The sequence below is a fragment of the Cylas formicarius genome, unplaced genomic scaffold, assembly GCF_029955315.1.
Source record: "Cylas formicarius isolate icCylForm1 unplaced genomic scaffold, icCylForm1.1 PGA_scaffold_9__14_contigs__length_23061073, whole genome shotgun sequence".
In the NCBI taxonomy this organism is placed as follows: domain Eukaryota; kingdom Metazoa; phylum Arthropoda; class Insecta; order Coleoptera; family Brentidae; genus Cylas; species Cylas formicarius.
Genome location: NW_026844365.1, coordinates 19187225 through 19202948, shown reverse-complemented (window position 1 = coordinate 19202948; position 15724 = coordinate 19187225). Strand labels below are relative to the sequence as shown.

Genomic DNA, 15724 nt, shown 5'->3' with positions numbered 1-15724 from the left:
CAAAATATTTTTTTTTTACTATTTTGCATTTACTTGAAAAAGTGATGCAAATTTATGTTCTGTTAACTTTTGAAGTCATATATAAGATCTTTCCTTTACACATAAATTTGCGATTTCTACGGTTTTATATCCTCTAGTAGTGATAATAATAAAATTTCTAAATGGTTGGGCAAACATATTTCCTGGATGTGTACAAAAAAAATCATAGATTAGGTGGTGCATCAACGCACACACACCGGGACAAAATGGGTTAAAAAGCATGTTTTGGAGACTCGCTGTGGAAAAAGTGCTTTGATGATTGCTTTAAAAGTGTATTGATCATCAGGGTGAATATTTCGAGAAACAATAGTCATATTTCTTGGTAGCTTATGGTTTTTTATTACAAATATATTAAAGGTAGCCCTCGTGTAATGTCTGCGGTTGGTCCACTGTGTATGGTACTCACTACGTCAGCCATTCTAATGAATCTGGACTTATAATAACACGTATTATTGAGACACTCGCAATGTGCAAATGGAGTACAGTTGGCTTGTTTCGCAACATTTAAAAATTTAATATTAAGTAATGTGACGCTAATAAAACACTACCATAAATTCCGCCTAACGAAGGTTACTACTACGGCCTTATTAGGTCCTCCTGATTATGTATGACGTCGATCCAAACTGATTTAAATATTGGTTGATTAATGTTCAATTTGAATATCCGCTACCCATAATATTATTTTTGCATAACACAAGACGAAAAAAGGAAAATTCTGATTTGAAATATACATATTCGATTTGCGTAGTGGATCATTTTACAAAAAGGCTTAACTAACTGAAGGTGGGGCAGCGAAAAAAAAATGCGCCAGCTGTAAGGTTAAACACGATCATCCCATCAGTGAACAAAACATTTCTAACGTCAAAGTTCACATCATCCCTGGCAAATTGAAATCTTGCTCGGATATGGTCTTGTGCATCTTGTTGTCTACGAGGCGTCTCCTTACAGCTGACACACTTACGTGGATATTGCGATCATTATTTCATTTTATCTCATGACGACAAACACGCAGTATCCTACCTATATAAATAACCGAGATAAATTACTCCTTTGGCGCTCCATACTAAATGAATAAACCAATTCCAGAAAAGTAACGGACTAAATTCAAATGACAACGGATAGCGAGGCGCCTCGGTTTGGTTTTTCAGCGATCTGTTAATTTGACGAACTTACTCGTTTGGCGTTACAGTCAGCATTTCATTTAATAAGATAGAACCGTAAATAAAGACACTAAATGGGGCATGCATTGATTTAGACAAACACCTAATAGTGTTGACTGGAATTCCTACAGAGTATGACAAACATTAAGTATAATACTGCTTTCTGTTTCAATTTAAATCAAAATACTTTTTACAACATTAAATCGAGTCAGCAGTTTGCGAGAATATCAACTTCGAAATTTACGCAATGTTTAGTGGTGCGTTACTTTTGTTTGTTAAGTATATTTAATAAATAAATAAATTTTTAAGGTTACAATTACAGTAATAAACTCAAAATGAGAAATTTCTTATACGAAAAATTGTTTATTCAGTTTCCGATACAGTAATAAGTAAGGAGTGGAAAAATGCAAGCCAAAAACCCGCACTTAAGTGCATACAATTTTCCGAATATATGCATCAAAATAAACAAAAGAATGCAAATATGCATTTTCATTATATGAAAAATTATGAACACTAATATTATTTTAAATAAAGCCAGAACTATTCCTGAAATCCTACAACTTTTTACCTATACTAGAAACCTATTTGAATAAATATAAATAAAACATACAAAAAATCGGAATAAAAGTTTTTTTATTCATAGATGCATACATGCATACAAAATATATAACACAATTAATAATTCGATAATTCCATTGATACATCCAGACAAAAGCGACTTGCACATCATACAATTCGTAAGTTAACAAATTATCCTTTTGCAGTTATAAAATCAATTGATAACTAAATGTTTTTCAAAATTTCCCAAAAAAATGGTATCTCTGAACATATGTTTAAAAAAAACGTTTACAGAAGTTATCGGAAAGTATTTTAGTTTTGGAATGATGTGTGTTCTTAATTTAAACACAATCTGTTCCCTTTAGTAATTAGTGAAATTGCGTATAAAAACTGCTGAAATATGTTTTAAGATTTTGAAGTGTTATTTTCAATTACTGATATACATTTTTTTTTATAATCAAAGCCCCAACAGTTCCTGAAACTTTTTTGCAATCCAATTTTGTGAGTGCTATATATAGAAAAGAATGATTTGTTTTTATAAGTTTTAAATTTTCTTTCACTGTTTGGTTAGAAAAAAAGTTTGTGCATTTATTAGGCGGCAGATGATGAGTTGTTTCGATGTTTGATAACTTTTTTAACTAATTCAAAGGTCTCGGCACAAAATATATTAATTCAATCATTTACCAATGGAAACATTCCTCTTATACTTTCGGCCACCCTATTGATACCATGAGTCAAATAAGTAACATGAAATATATTAAAATAAAATATTCTCAAATTTTATGTTACCTTAACCATATGGAGTGCAGCATCCGGTAAATGGAATATGAATTTTTCAGTCGGAACACTGTAAATTATATAAACGATACTAAAAATTGCCACCAATTTGAAATATCGGATTCTGTTTGCAATATTTTTTCATTAATTCAACAAAGAACCGTTTGCACGCTTTATGGTGAATCAGTCTCATTGTAGTGTAATAAACCAAATAAAAAATTCTTTGTTATTAGAAAAAATGTATATTTTTTACAAAACAGAGTCTCTTAGTGTACGATTAAGCTTAAAGCTTTGGTAGAAGGCATAGCGACGATTGAAGAACAATAGCATCCTTCAAATGTTTGAAACGTTTTAAATTACAAATAATTGGATTGCTGCATTGTGCATAAAACAACACTATTTGAGCGTGGTTTTGCTTTTAATATAGCTAAATTGTTTAATAGTCTCCATAATAACTTCAAAGCCCTGACTCCAAGTACACTTAAATTTTATGCTTTCAGATGTTTCTTTCGAAAAGTGAAGTTAAAAAAAAGCACAGTCTATGTTTAACAAACGTGAGCAAAATGGGATACAATAATAAGTGTGAGAAGAAGTAAATTTTTTGTTCTGTTATTGTGCTATCGCTGTTGCCATAAAAAAAAGAGTTATTGTTTCTCAATCCGTTGGGTTAAATACTGATGTTATCCATATCTGGATTTCGCCTATTTCTGCGTATATATATATATATATATATATATATATATATATATATATATATATATATATATATATATATATATATATATATATATATATATATATATATATATATATATATATATATATATATATATATTCTCACGTATTCACGTATTCACGGATGGAAAAATGTGATGACACTATATTCCGGGATATCATCCGTTCGCTCGTTGAACTCCGACTGGAATCCTGCATCCGACTGGAATCCTGCAAATCCTGCATCCGACTGGAATCCTGCAGACGTTTCGCCAAAATCTCACTTGGCATCTTCAATGCTCGCGCTCCGAAAACACTGGTTCGAAGTGTTTTCGGAGCGCGAGCATTGAAGATGCCAAGTGAGATTTTGGCGAAACGTCTGCAGGATTCCAGTCGGATGCAGGATTTGCAGGATTCCAAACAGTTCAACGAGCGAACGGATGATATCCCGGAATATAGTGTCATCACATTTTTCCATCCGTGAATCAATACGTGAGAATATATATATATATATATATATATATATATATATATATATATATATATATATATATATATATATATATATATATATATATATATATATATATATATATATATATATATATATATATATATATATATATATATACATTCATTTTGTAAAAGAAAACGGTTATTTGTAGAAAGTATAGATATAGAGAAATAAAGACATATTATTATTTTTTTTTTACAGCATCGACTTCTAGGCCATTAGCTGATTCCTTTGTAATTTATCAGGATTTCAGGGTTCAGTAGATAGGGGTGGTGGGTAACATCGATATAGATTAAATTATGAAACTTGGATCTTAGGTTTAGTACTAGCTTGTGATAGTCGTTGTTGCAATCCGGTTTAGATGCGGTTAGCTATACCAATTTGTCTGATAAATTCAAGTATTTATGCCGATTCAGTTTGGTTGTCAGATAGACATCTTCTTAAGTTATTTGGCATTTTCAGTTTTAGGCGGAGGCTTAAGCAGTGAGGGCATCCGGTCATAATGTGTTTCACTGTTAACCTAATTCCAGGACAGTAATCACAGGTTAAGGGTGGAGTTCCTCGCAGGAGGTAAATTGAAGTAATATTTGTATGGCCGATTCGTAGTCTGTTCTCTCCTAGTTAGGAATTTTGGTTGTTGTCTTGTAGTAACATTTGAAAGTATTTCTTTTAACTTTGCGTCACTTTGATTCCAATCAGATTGCCAGGCATCTATTATTTTTTCTTTCATTTTTGTACTCAGATCATAACAGCTAATAGGGATATTTTCAGGAGGTTCTGCGGTCGCTAATTTTGCTGTTAGGTCTGCTAGGTCATTTTCTCTTATACCACTGTGACTTGGTATCCAGACAAGATGGATGCTTTTGTTTTGCTGTCCGAGCCAATCTATTATTGCTAGGATGTTTTGAGTTAGAGGATTCATACTATAAATATTTTCCATGTTTTTGTTGGAGCTGAGGCTGTCCGAAAATATCAAAATATTTTGTTTGGGAGATGTTTCCGCATATCTTAGTGCTTGCCAGATGGCGTAAAGTTCTGCAGAATTAATACTTGTCGCTGGATGCAGGGTCCATGACCAGGAGTTATGGTTGCTGTGGAAGGTCAGTGTAGATGGTTATATTATTTGGGTATATGTTTTCAAATGAAGATATCATATCCTTGATCAATCGTGTGTTTGTTCCATCTCTTTTTGCGGTTGGACAATCTAGGTGTATTTCAGGTTTTCTTAGTGTCCACGGTAGGATTTCGCAGTGTTATATTTGATACATTTCCGGAATGTTAATGTCCATTTCTTCGAGGGTTTCTATGTATCGCACTCCTGCAGGTCTAGTGATACTGCGACTTTTTTCGTAAGCAATCAATTGTTTTTCTGGGTTGAAGATTTCATAATTTGGGTGATTGGGCTGAGCACGAATTTTCAGTCTCTCAATTGGGGGGAAGCTGTTGTCGTCTGTATTTCAATGGGAGAATCCCAGATTCGCAACATAATGAAGAAGATGGGCTAGTTCGGAATGCACCTATTGCCAATCGGATTCCTCTAGACTGGATTGAATCCAGCTGCTTAAGGCAAGATTCGCGTGCGCTGCCATAGCCGATACTACCGTAGTCTATTTTAGATAGGGTGAGAGATTTATAAATGTTCAAAAGAGTTTCCGCATTCATTCCCCAATTCAGGTTGGATACTGCTTGAATAATGTTTAGGCTCTTTTTATATTTATTTATGGTTCCATATATGTGTTCTTTCCAGCGCAGGTGTTAGTCAAAAACTAGTCCCAAGTATTTTATTGATTGCCCACATTCAATAGGTTTGCCAAAAACCTTCAAATCCGGGTTAACATGGCAGCTTCTAAGACGGCAGAAGTGAACACATTTTGTTTTTGCTTCGGAAAATTTAAAACCAAAGTTTTCTGCCTGGAGTTCTAGGGTTTCGATAACACGTTGGAGTTTGTCCTGTATAACGTCCATAGAATTATCCGAACAAAATATGGTCAAGTCGTCCACAATTACCAATCGAACAATCAATTACCGAAGTCATTTCGTTGATCGCAATGGCAAAGAGAATAACACTTAGAGTAGAGCCTTGTGGGATGCCATTTTCTTGTGCATACTCCCTAGAGAAATTTTTTTCGATATTCACTCTAAACTTACGGGATTCTCGGAAACTGGTTACAAATGTAGAGGGTCGGCCTCGTAGTCCCCTGTTATGTAGAGTTCTTAGGATTCCATACCTCCAAGTCATATCGAAGGCTTTTTCAATATCAAAAAATACAGCGACTAAGTGTTGTCTTTGAGCGAAGGCGTTTTGGATAGCATTTTTAAGGAGAACTATTTGGTCTAGAGTGGATCTGCATTTCCTAAAGCCTGATTGATGTATACTTGGAAGGTTATTTGATTCGATGTACCACATAAGGCGGTTGCTAACCATTGTTTCCATTATTTTACTTAGACAGCTGGTCAGTGCTATTGGCCGATAGTTTGAGGCTAATTTTGGGTTTTTTCCCTTTTTTAGTAAGGGTATAATGTTCGCACTTCTCCAGCTGTCTGGGTAGGTACCTACAGATCATATTTTGTTGAATATCTTTAGGAGGTTTTCTTGCTGGGAGGCTGGTAGGTGGATGATAAACTCGTTATGGATTTTGTAGGGACCAGGGGAAGTAGATTTGAGGCAATTTATTACTTCTTTTAGTTCTTCGCTAGAAAAGTTCATGCCTATGACAGAATTAAAGTTTAATGGTTTTTCCATGAGTGCTCTCCTTATCTGCAAACCCTGAGGGTAATTTTTGGAGGAGCTTATTTTCAACTTTGAAACTTTAACCCGACTCACCAAGTGGTTTGAGAAAATATCTTAATTTTTTTGTCTGAAATCATTCATAAGCTCCGTATGTAAAAATAATGAACTTATTCTTGACAGCACAAGATTTATAAGATTCGTTGTAAACTTCTAACAATTATTATTATAAAATCAGTTTTGCCAATATTCTATTAAAACTATTAGAAACAACGTATTGCATGTTATACTTTTTGTACCCGCGACTAAAGTGCCCCAAATCTCCAAAGGGTCTGGCGACCATAAGCAAGGAAACTGAGCTCTTAAAGATACGTTTGGGTATTTTGAGAAGGGAATAGAAAAAATAATATTAAACTTCTAAGCGTTCAGACAAAACAAACGCTATATTTAAGTGAACCTAATTTCCTGCTGGTTGTTTTCAGGTGGCGAAGAAATTCATGGTGACGGAACCAATGTACAAACCGAAATTGCTGCATCACTCTCCGTCATTAAGAGAAGCGATGCGAAACTATAGGGACGTTTCGATAGATAAGGATTCCGTAGGGAACGAGAATCATGCTTTCGAACCGGACCTGTCTTATGATTACTACGTTTCTCCGGATTACAGGTAATAAGATCGTCTATCTCCTACTATACCGCAAAAAATCAATCACTTGATTAAACAGCATGCATTGGTGTCAAATGTCAACAAATTAGTGTAGCATCGGCTTCGCAAATATATGTGGATGGATTTTTTGAAATTTGAGTATGGTCTAGTCTTTATACACAAAAACAAAACTTTTTACAGCGAAATGCCTTGTATACAGGGTGTTATTGGAAGAAGTTCATTTAATATAATGGTAAATCTTTGTTTGGTTAGAACTAATTCGGTTAAGCAGGTTATTTTTCTAACTCAACAATCGCCATCGAACACGCGTACTCCTAGCAACTGCCAAGAAACCCAATGCTACCAGGAGATTAGAAAACACTCAATATAAATAAGTTGGTCTATTTTCTAGGACATGATCATGAGTATTTTGCTCCACTCCAAAAAATTTGAATAAATTATTAAAAGGGAGAAAAAAAGTGAACGTTTCTTTTTATTTTCTATAAAATATTACTTTAAGACATTTACTTATCAAACAGAAACTCGAGGTATGGGTATAGTTAACCCATTTTGTCCTAGTGGTACGTTAGTGCACCACCTATTCTATGACTTTTTTGTCACGTCCAGGAAATATTTTTGCACATCCATTTAGAAATTTTATTATTATCACTACTAGTGGACATAAAACCGTAGAAATCGCTAATTTATATGTGAAGGAAAGATCTTATATATGAATTCAGAAGTTAACAAAAGCGGTACATAAATTTGTATCACATTTTCAAGAAAATCCACAATAGTAAAAAAAATATTTTGGATTTGTATTGCTGTTTTTGATAAGTTTATAGCATGTAGATTACATCACAGAAAACATAAATTGAAAATACAATATTGATTATGCTTTATTTTTTGAAAATATTTACTGCTCCGTGAATGCACCACTGGTTTTATCTGTGGAACAAAACTTTGTTATTGCAAGTCTAGACAAGTCAACGTATGTAGCATAAACATCCAACAATTAGCGTGTTCTTTAGTATTAGTTTGTGCCTTGTGCAGTGAGCGTTATAGTTCGTAAAATATGACATTTCCGAGGTATTTGACTCAAAAGGAATTAGAGGCGACTATGAAGGAGATCGTGGTCGATGAGGACAATAACAATGAAAGTCGTAAGTATTGTTTGGATTTTCTTATTTATTGTAGCATGCTATTCCTTGTAAATTTAGGCTAAAAATGTGGATACCTTGACTGACGAAGAAGATATGAACGATAACATAAATCTACAAGAGTTTGGGGAACCAACTGATATAGTTGAAACTTTTGAGTTACATACACCGAATGATACAGCTGTCCTTCAACAGTCCTGTAATTCATCAACTACTGAACCTGAATGGTGTTGCAGGGCGATAAGCACAAGCGGAATTCGTTACTTGTATCAACGTTTGTCAATAAAATAAGTACGTACAAAATAACCGGCCGTTGATTATACAGAAGTTACAACACACATTTTTACATGACGCGCACACGACAGTCAAGTACAGAGAACAAGTGAATCAAATATCTACGGTACTGAGAGGCAAAGATAAAGAGACTTAAACGCAATATGTATTCCATATTACTTATACAAATAAATGTATCCTAACACGCAAAGTATTGTATTCCAACATTCTCCCTCAATATTTGCGTTACATAGGCGAGTACAATAAGATACCACATTTTAGTCCCATTTTAAGTTAAATTACAGCTAAATCACTGCAAGCTTAGTTTACCACTAGCCAGACCTTTTGTAGGTAAGTCGGCTACCAAGTCATTAGTTGACATGTATAGAAAAGTAACACTACCATCTCTAACTTTTTCTCGTAAGAAATGGTATTTCACATGTATATGTTTTGTACGCTTGTGAAATATTTGATTTTGGGCTAATTTTATGGCACTTTGATTGTCATTATATACTCTACATGCCTGTGATACATTTAAAAATTGACAATCACTATTAGTAGTGAAGAGCTCATGAATCAAAGATTTTAAATACAATGCCTCTTTTGTAGCTTCACACATACCTATATATTCTGCCTCTGTTGAGCTGAGAGCTAAAGTCTTTTGTTTCCTGCTTTCCCACTATATTGGGCCACTGGTTAAACAAAATACATAACCATAGTATGACTTACGATCTAGACTATCGTTGGCCCAATCAGAATCAACAACTCCTAACAAACCTGTGCGGCTTTGTCTAAACACAATACCAACATTTTTTGTGCCTTTCAAATACCTAAGTATCCTTTTAGCTGCTAGCAAATGTTCCTTGGTGTGATTTATATTAAATTGACCCAGATAAGACACAGGAAAACAAATATCTGGTCGAGTACAAACAGCCAGATACATAATGGAACCAATTAACTGAATTAGAGAATTTTTTATTTTTCTCCAAAGGAGTGCTCACAGTACTACAGTTAGTCATTTGAAAACGTTCAAGCAATTTAGTTATATATTGCTCCTGACTTAAGTCTTTGATTTCAAAATTTTTATGCAATTCCGATTTTAGCACTTTAATTTCTTCGAAATTATTATAGAACAAGAAAAAATTGTCAACATACAGAGCTACGATGACAATGGAGTTATCTGTAACTTTAAAATACAAATAGGGTTCAATCTCAGACTGCACAAAGTTTACTTTTTGCAAAACTCTACTGGCTTTTTCATACCACAAACGAGATGATTGCTTGAGTCCATAAATAGCTTTCTTTAACAAGCAACTTTATTTTTTAAGCCAGGCTCCTCGAAGCCATCAGGTTGGCACATATATATTGTTTCATTCAGGTCACCATTAAGGAATGCAGTTTCAACGTCAAGATGATCAGCTTCAAGATTCAATTCAGCTGCCATTGCAAACAAAAGTCTCAAACTAGAAAAACGGGCAACAGGGGAAAAGGTTTCAGTATAATCAACTCCATATTTTTGATAAACCCCTTTGCCACCAAACGAGCTCTATATGTTGCAATTTGGCCGCTCTGATCTCTTTTGATTTTAAACACCCACTTATTTCTAACAATATTGGTGTTAGCAGGCCTGTCAACTAATTCCCAAGCATTATTCTGTCTAAAAGCATTAAAGCTCCCTTTGGATAGCTAGAATCCATTGATCTTTATTTGGTGCAAACAATGCTCCAGAAACAGTATCTGGCTCTGACTCTACATTTAAAGACAACATAGCAAAATCGATATCTGAATCAGATGGGTCGGTCAAAACATATTCGTTAAAAAACGTCGACTTACGAGAGATTCTTTTTGGGTACCTTCGGTCCTCATTCGCCGTTCCATAGCACCTGTCTGTCCAATCACAGCAACTGTCCCGTCATCAGACGGTACACCATTTTCCTCCAATTTTTCTGGGGAACTTGCTGAAGAACTGTCTTCTTTGTCAACTAGAGTTCTCTCTGCATCTTCAAAACGTTCGCTCTCTGAAACATCACTTTCCGCATCATTAGTCTGCCGAAGAAGTTCTACATTACCATTTTTATGGTCCATTCCAACTTCTGCACCCTCCAGTGGCATGGTAATAACGTCGATGTTCTGAGAACTTGCTTGATGTTCTAAACTCACAGTTTTCTGTTCCAAAAATATCACATCTCTTGCAATTTGAAGTTTGTGAGTAATGGGGTCAATTAATCTATATCCTGCAGTTACATCAGAATAGCCAACAAATATATATTTCTTGCTTTTCTGTTCCAGTTTCCCTCGTTTTCCATCAGGGTCACGAACAAAGGCTGTACAGCCAAACACTCTAAGGTGACCAAGATCGACCTTCTTGCCTGTTCATCTTTCCTCTGGAGTTTCTCCCTTGATCCTTTTAGTTCGCCTCCTCCGCCCACATCTGGCTTGGACAATTTGTATCAAACATCATTGAGCGCACCTTATCCATTATTGTGCGGTTGTAACGTTCGGCTACACCATTTTGTTCTGGTGTATAAGGAACTGTCAGCTCATGTTTTATACCTTTTTGTTTTAAAAACTTGTCCAAATTCTGATTGCAGTATTCACCACCATTACCGTAATATTTTTATTTTTCTTTCTGTTTAATTTTCGACTCGAACACAAAACTCTTTAAAGCAATCTGCAACTTCATCTTTACTTTTGCGAAAATAACAGAAAACTTTTCTTGTGTTATCGTCAATTAGTGTAAAAATATATCTAGCACCACTTCAGGACTTTATTTCTATAGGTCCCATTACATCTGAGTGGATTAAGTCTAATTTATTCGCAGCCACCCCATTACTTTTACGGTTTCTTCGAATGCTTACCTTTAATGCAACTTTCACACAAGGATGGAGGTTGAGTATCACAATAGCTAATTCCTGAGGCCAAACCTTCTTTTAACAACTTCATGCTAAAATGATTAAGATGACCTAACCTTTTGTGCCAGAGCATTTGCAATTCTATGACTTCTGCAGTATTTGCACAGATGTCACTTTCTGGTATTGTATCAAGTCTGTACAAACCATCCACATTACTTGCTGTTGCTATCAACTCTTCCCTGTTGGTGAATTCTTTGCAATTAAATATTCGGCAACCATGCGAATCAAAAGATACATTAAAACCCTTTGAAATTAGTGAATTAACACTTAATAAATTCACAGCCAGGTTAAGAACATATTTTATATCTAAAATGCGTCTTTCGCTGCCATTTTGCTGCAATTTGACAACTGTATCTCCCGTTCCGGCAACAGACAACCTAGCATTGTCAGGAACTATAATTTCCTGTCCTTTATTTTTGTCAGACAGCACAGGTAACAATGCACTATTACCAGTCATATGAGAAGTAGCTCCACTATCAATATACCATACATTTAGTAAAATATGTCTTTCACTTATGTTAAAAACCGCAAACAAAGCTTTGTTGCTATTCATGTTTTTAACTTTTGCATGAGGAAAGTTATTTTGATGGTTATATTGTTTCTGGGTACACTGATTTTTATAGTGCCCCTTAGAGCGACATCTCCAGCACCGAGGAGTCCTTTTACCTGTTTTTGACATCAGTGCTGTGTCTCCATTCTGCCATTTTTTATCTTGCAGGAGCTTGGTCTTTACAAAATCTGAGGTTATGTCAGTTCCAAAACTTTCAAGTGCCATCACCATCGGGTCATAATCTTCAGTGAGCCCTTGGAGCATAACAACACCTAAAAACTCATCATCAATAGGTCTACCCATCGAATTAAGTTGTTGCGAGAGAGACATAATTTCATTAACATAATCCTCCATTGTATCATAATTACTCAACTTAATGGAACACAGATTCCTCAAAAGGCGCAGACGTCGATGAAGTCCCTTGCCTTCAAAAGCTTTTTCAAGAGCCTTCCAAGCTTCTATCGATGTTTTCGCCTGCATCACGTGCGGGTACGTTGACTTGTCCAAGGAAAGAATTATTTTTTATAATGCTTTTTCTTCCTTACGTGCTGCCTCCCGGCGTGCTGCAATCGCTGTTGGAGTTTCGTCAGTAGTCGTGAAAGTAACCATCTGCCCCGTCACACATTCCCATGTTCAACAGAGCAATGATTTGAAATCGCCAGTCGCTATAATTCTCTCGACCTTTCAATTTTTCGATCGCAGAAAATGCGGAACCTACATCGGCAGCCATTTTGAATAAACGACACAAAGAACGACAAAAAAAGTAACCTGTTGCAAGGCGATAAGCACAAGCGGAATTCGTTACTTGTATCAACGTTTGCCAATAAAATAAGTACGTACAAAATAACCGGCCGTTTATTATACACACATTTTTACATGACGCGCACACGACAGTCAAGTACAGAGAACAAGTGAATCAAATATCTACGGTACTGAGAGGCAAAGATAGAGAGACTTAAACGCAATATGTATTGCATATTACTTATAAAAATAAATGTACCTAACACGCAAAGTATTGTATTCCAACAAATGGGACTAATGCTTCCTGTAAACGACAGGCTTACTTCTACTGTCAAATAGAAGAAAGGTCAGATTGAGTACACTCACAAACCTATATCGGATGAATTTAGATCATGTGAGGAACTAAAAAATAGGCTTTCTGGAAAAACTCCGCTTGAAATATTTTTTATGTTTTATGTGAGGACGAAGTGATTGATTTGATTTTAAATCTTACATTGCTTTGCGACTTTTAAGAACTGGTAAAACAATTACGCAAAGAAATCTTGCACCTGCCATAGATGAAGTGCGTTATGATAATCAAGGTCACCTCATGATTGTTCAAGCTAATAAAGCCCGAAAGAGATGTAGAATCTGCCACAGCCACACAATTTACGTTTGTAATAAGTGTAATGTCCATTTATATACTTTATGTTTTGTAAAATATCACCAAAAATGAAACCAGGTGTTACCACGCATATGCGTTTTTTTGTATCAAATCAGGTTCTATATGGAAAACAATCTACTTTTAGTTGTTTTCTGTCGAATTTGAACTTTCTTTTGTATATTTATGTATAAACTAACCAAAACATTATTTAACGTTTTTTCCCAGTGGTTTTTTTGCGCACCAGTATTTTTTTGTATGTTTCGAGTTTTTATTTTTTTTTTTGACGCATGTAATGTATTCTTAAGTGCAAGAAAATAAATAATGTCAGAGCAAAAAATTATTATTATTTTTTTTATGCTTGGGATAATATGGGCTAATTACAACAAACAGTCTTAATTTTAATCAGAACTGTTCATAGTATGGTTACTTTAACTCTGCTTAAGATTGGAATATCTGAAAAAGATCTTGCGAATTCATAACAAGAGGGGTGATTTTTCTGAAAATCTAATTCAGAATTTTTGAAAACATTATTAAGAATTTCTGATTTCTGATTGATTTTAATTTATAGAAAGTTTCAGTTTACTATGAGAAAGGGCACTTAGTTTTAGCTGTACTCAGAGTTCATAACGATTTGTCTACCAAGGGACATCAACGTATAAGGTGCTTCACAACTGTCATACTTACAAAACTTATTTTTCCTTATAAAACACCGTGTATTTAATATTTGATTTTACTACTACACCGCAAAGGCCCTTGTAACGTCATGTTTTGTGATTGATGTCGATGTTGTACTTGTACAGGAACTGACCAAGCAAAAAATAAAAGTTGGAACACTATGAAATGCCGCTTTTTTTCAAAAAAATTGAAACCCATTTTTTGTTTTTGGTGGCTTTTTATAGCCGCATATTTGGAATTTTCAACAACACATTATTTCGATATACTGGTAATGTAATTTAAGAATTACCGTCTAACGGAGCATCATTAACGTTAATTGCTAGCCGGCGTAGTAGTACGTATCCAGATCTTGATGAAATGTTGAACTGGTGATGTTTATTTAATATGTGTTACTTATACGCCACACCTTTTGAATCTACAAATAATAATAAGCTGCTGGTTTGATCATGAAAATGCAATTTAAGCTCATGAAAGAAATAATGTTTCCTTTCTCGAAAATGGCAATTTAATTAACAGAACCAACTGTTTTTAGAAAATTTAAAAAAGTAAATGAGAACTAAAAGTTCAGATTTTTACGAAATTGTATATTTTGACATGACAATTGTTTCGACAACATGTCGACATGTGTCTTTATCAAATGTGTTGTCGAAACAATTGTCATGTCAAAATATATAATTTCGTGAAAATCTGAACTTTTAGTTTTTATTTATTTTGATAAATGGATTGTCATCAAATAAAAGCCACCTCAGTTCAATTTTAGGTAATTTATTAATTTTTTTCAATTGAGGAAATCTTAAACGGCTGATGTTTATCGAATGTGTGTTACTTATGTTACTTACTTGGTGTTGTAATTGTTGATTTTTTGAAATTTTCGATTATGAATTGTTACTAGCCTACAATGTGTTTTTTTTTCAAAAATTCAGACTTGCTAAGCACTGACAAGATTTGTCGACAACAAACCAGATTTGTTTAAGAAAAATTACCGTTTTTTGCATAACAGTACTCCGACAGAAAAAATATAGTTAAGGCCGCACATAATTGTAAAACCATTATATTCTAACCGATTTCATGTTACTTGTTTGGCTCATGGTATCAATATTCTGACAGAATTTAAAAGAGACCAGTTTTAGTTGATAAATGAATTAACAATTCAAGTAAATATAGTATTTCTAAAAACACTTTTAAGTGTCCAATTTTGTATATATATATATATATATATATATATATATATATATATATATATATATATATATATATATATATATATATATATATATATATATATATATATATATATATATATATATATATATATATATATATATATATATATATATATATATATATATATATATATATATATATATATATATATATATTCTCACGTATTGATTCACGGATGGAAAAATGTGATGACACTATATTCCGGGATATCATCCGTTCGCTCGTTGAACTCCGACTGGAATCCTGCAAATCTTGCATCCGACTGGAATCCTGCAGACGTTTCGCCAAAATCTCACTTGGCATCTTCAATGCTCGCGCTCCGAATTGGTTAGCCGCCGCTGATTTATGCCGAGAACTTTGAATTAATTAAATAAGTGATCGAAGTTCTAAATGCCACTCTAATTTTTCCA

At 34.1% G+C, this 15724-nt stretch overlaps 1 protein-coding gene across 1 annotated transcript in view; it reads left to right on the top strand.

Annotated features, from left to right (window-relative positions):
- The window catches only part of LOC132706905 (sodium-dependent nutrient amino acid transporter 1), a 107811-nt gene that overhangs the window by 39340 nt on the left and 52747 nt on the right, over positions 1–15724 (top strand). Inside the window, exon 2 of the mRNA XM_060678489.1 lies at positions 6973–7157. Within this exon, the coding sequence (XP_060534472.1) occupies positions 6973–7157 (185 nt within the window). The remainder of the gene's footprint in view (positions 1–6972; positions 7158–15724) is intronic.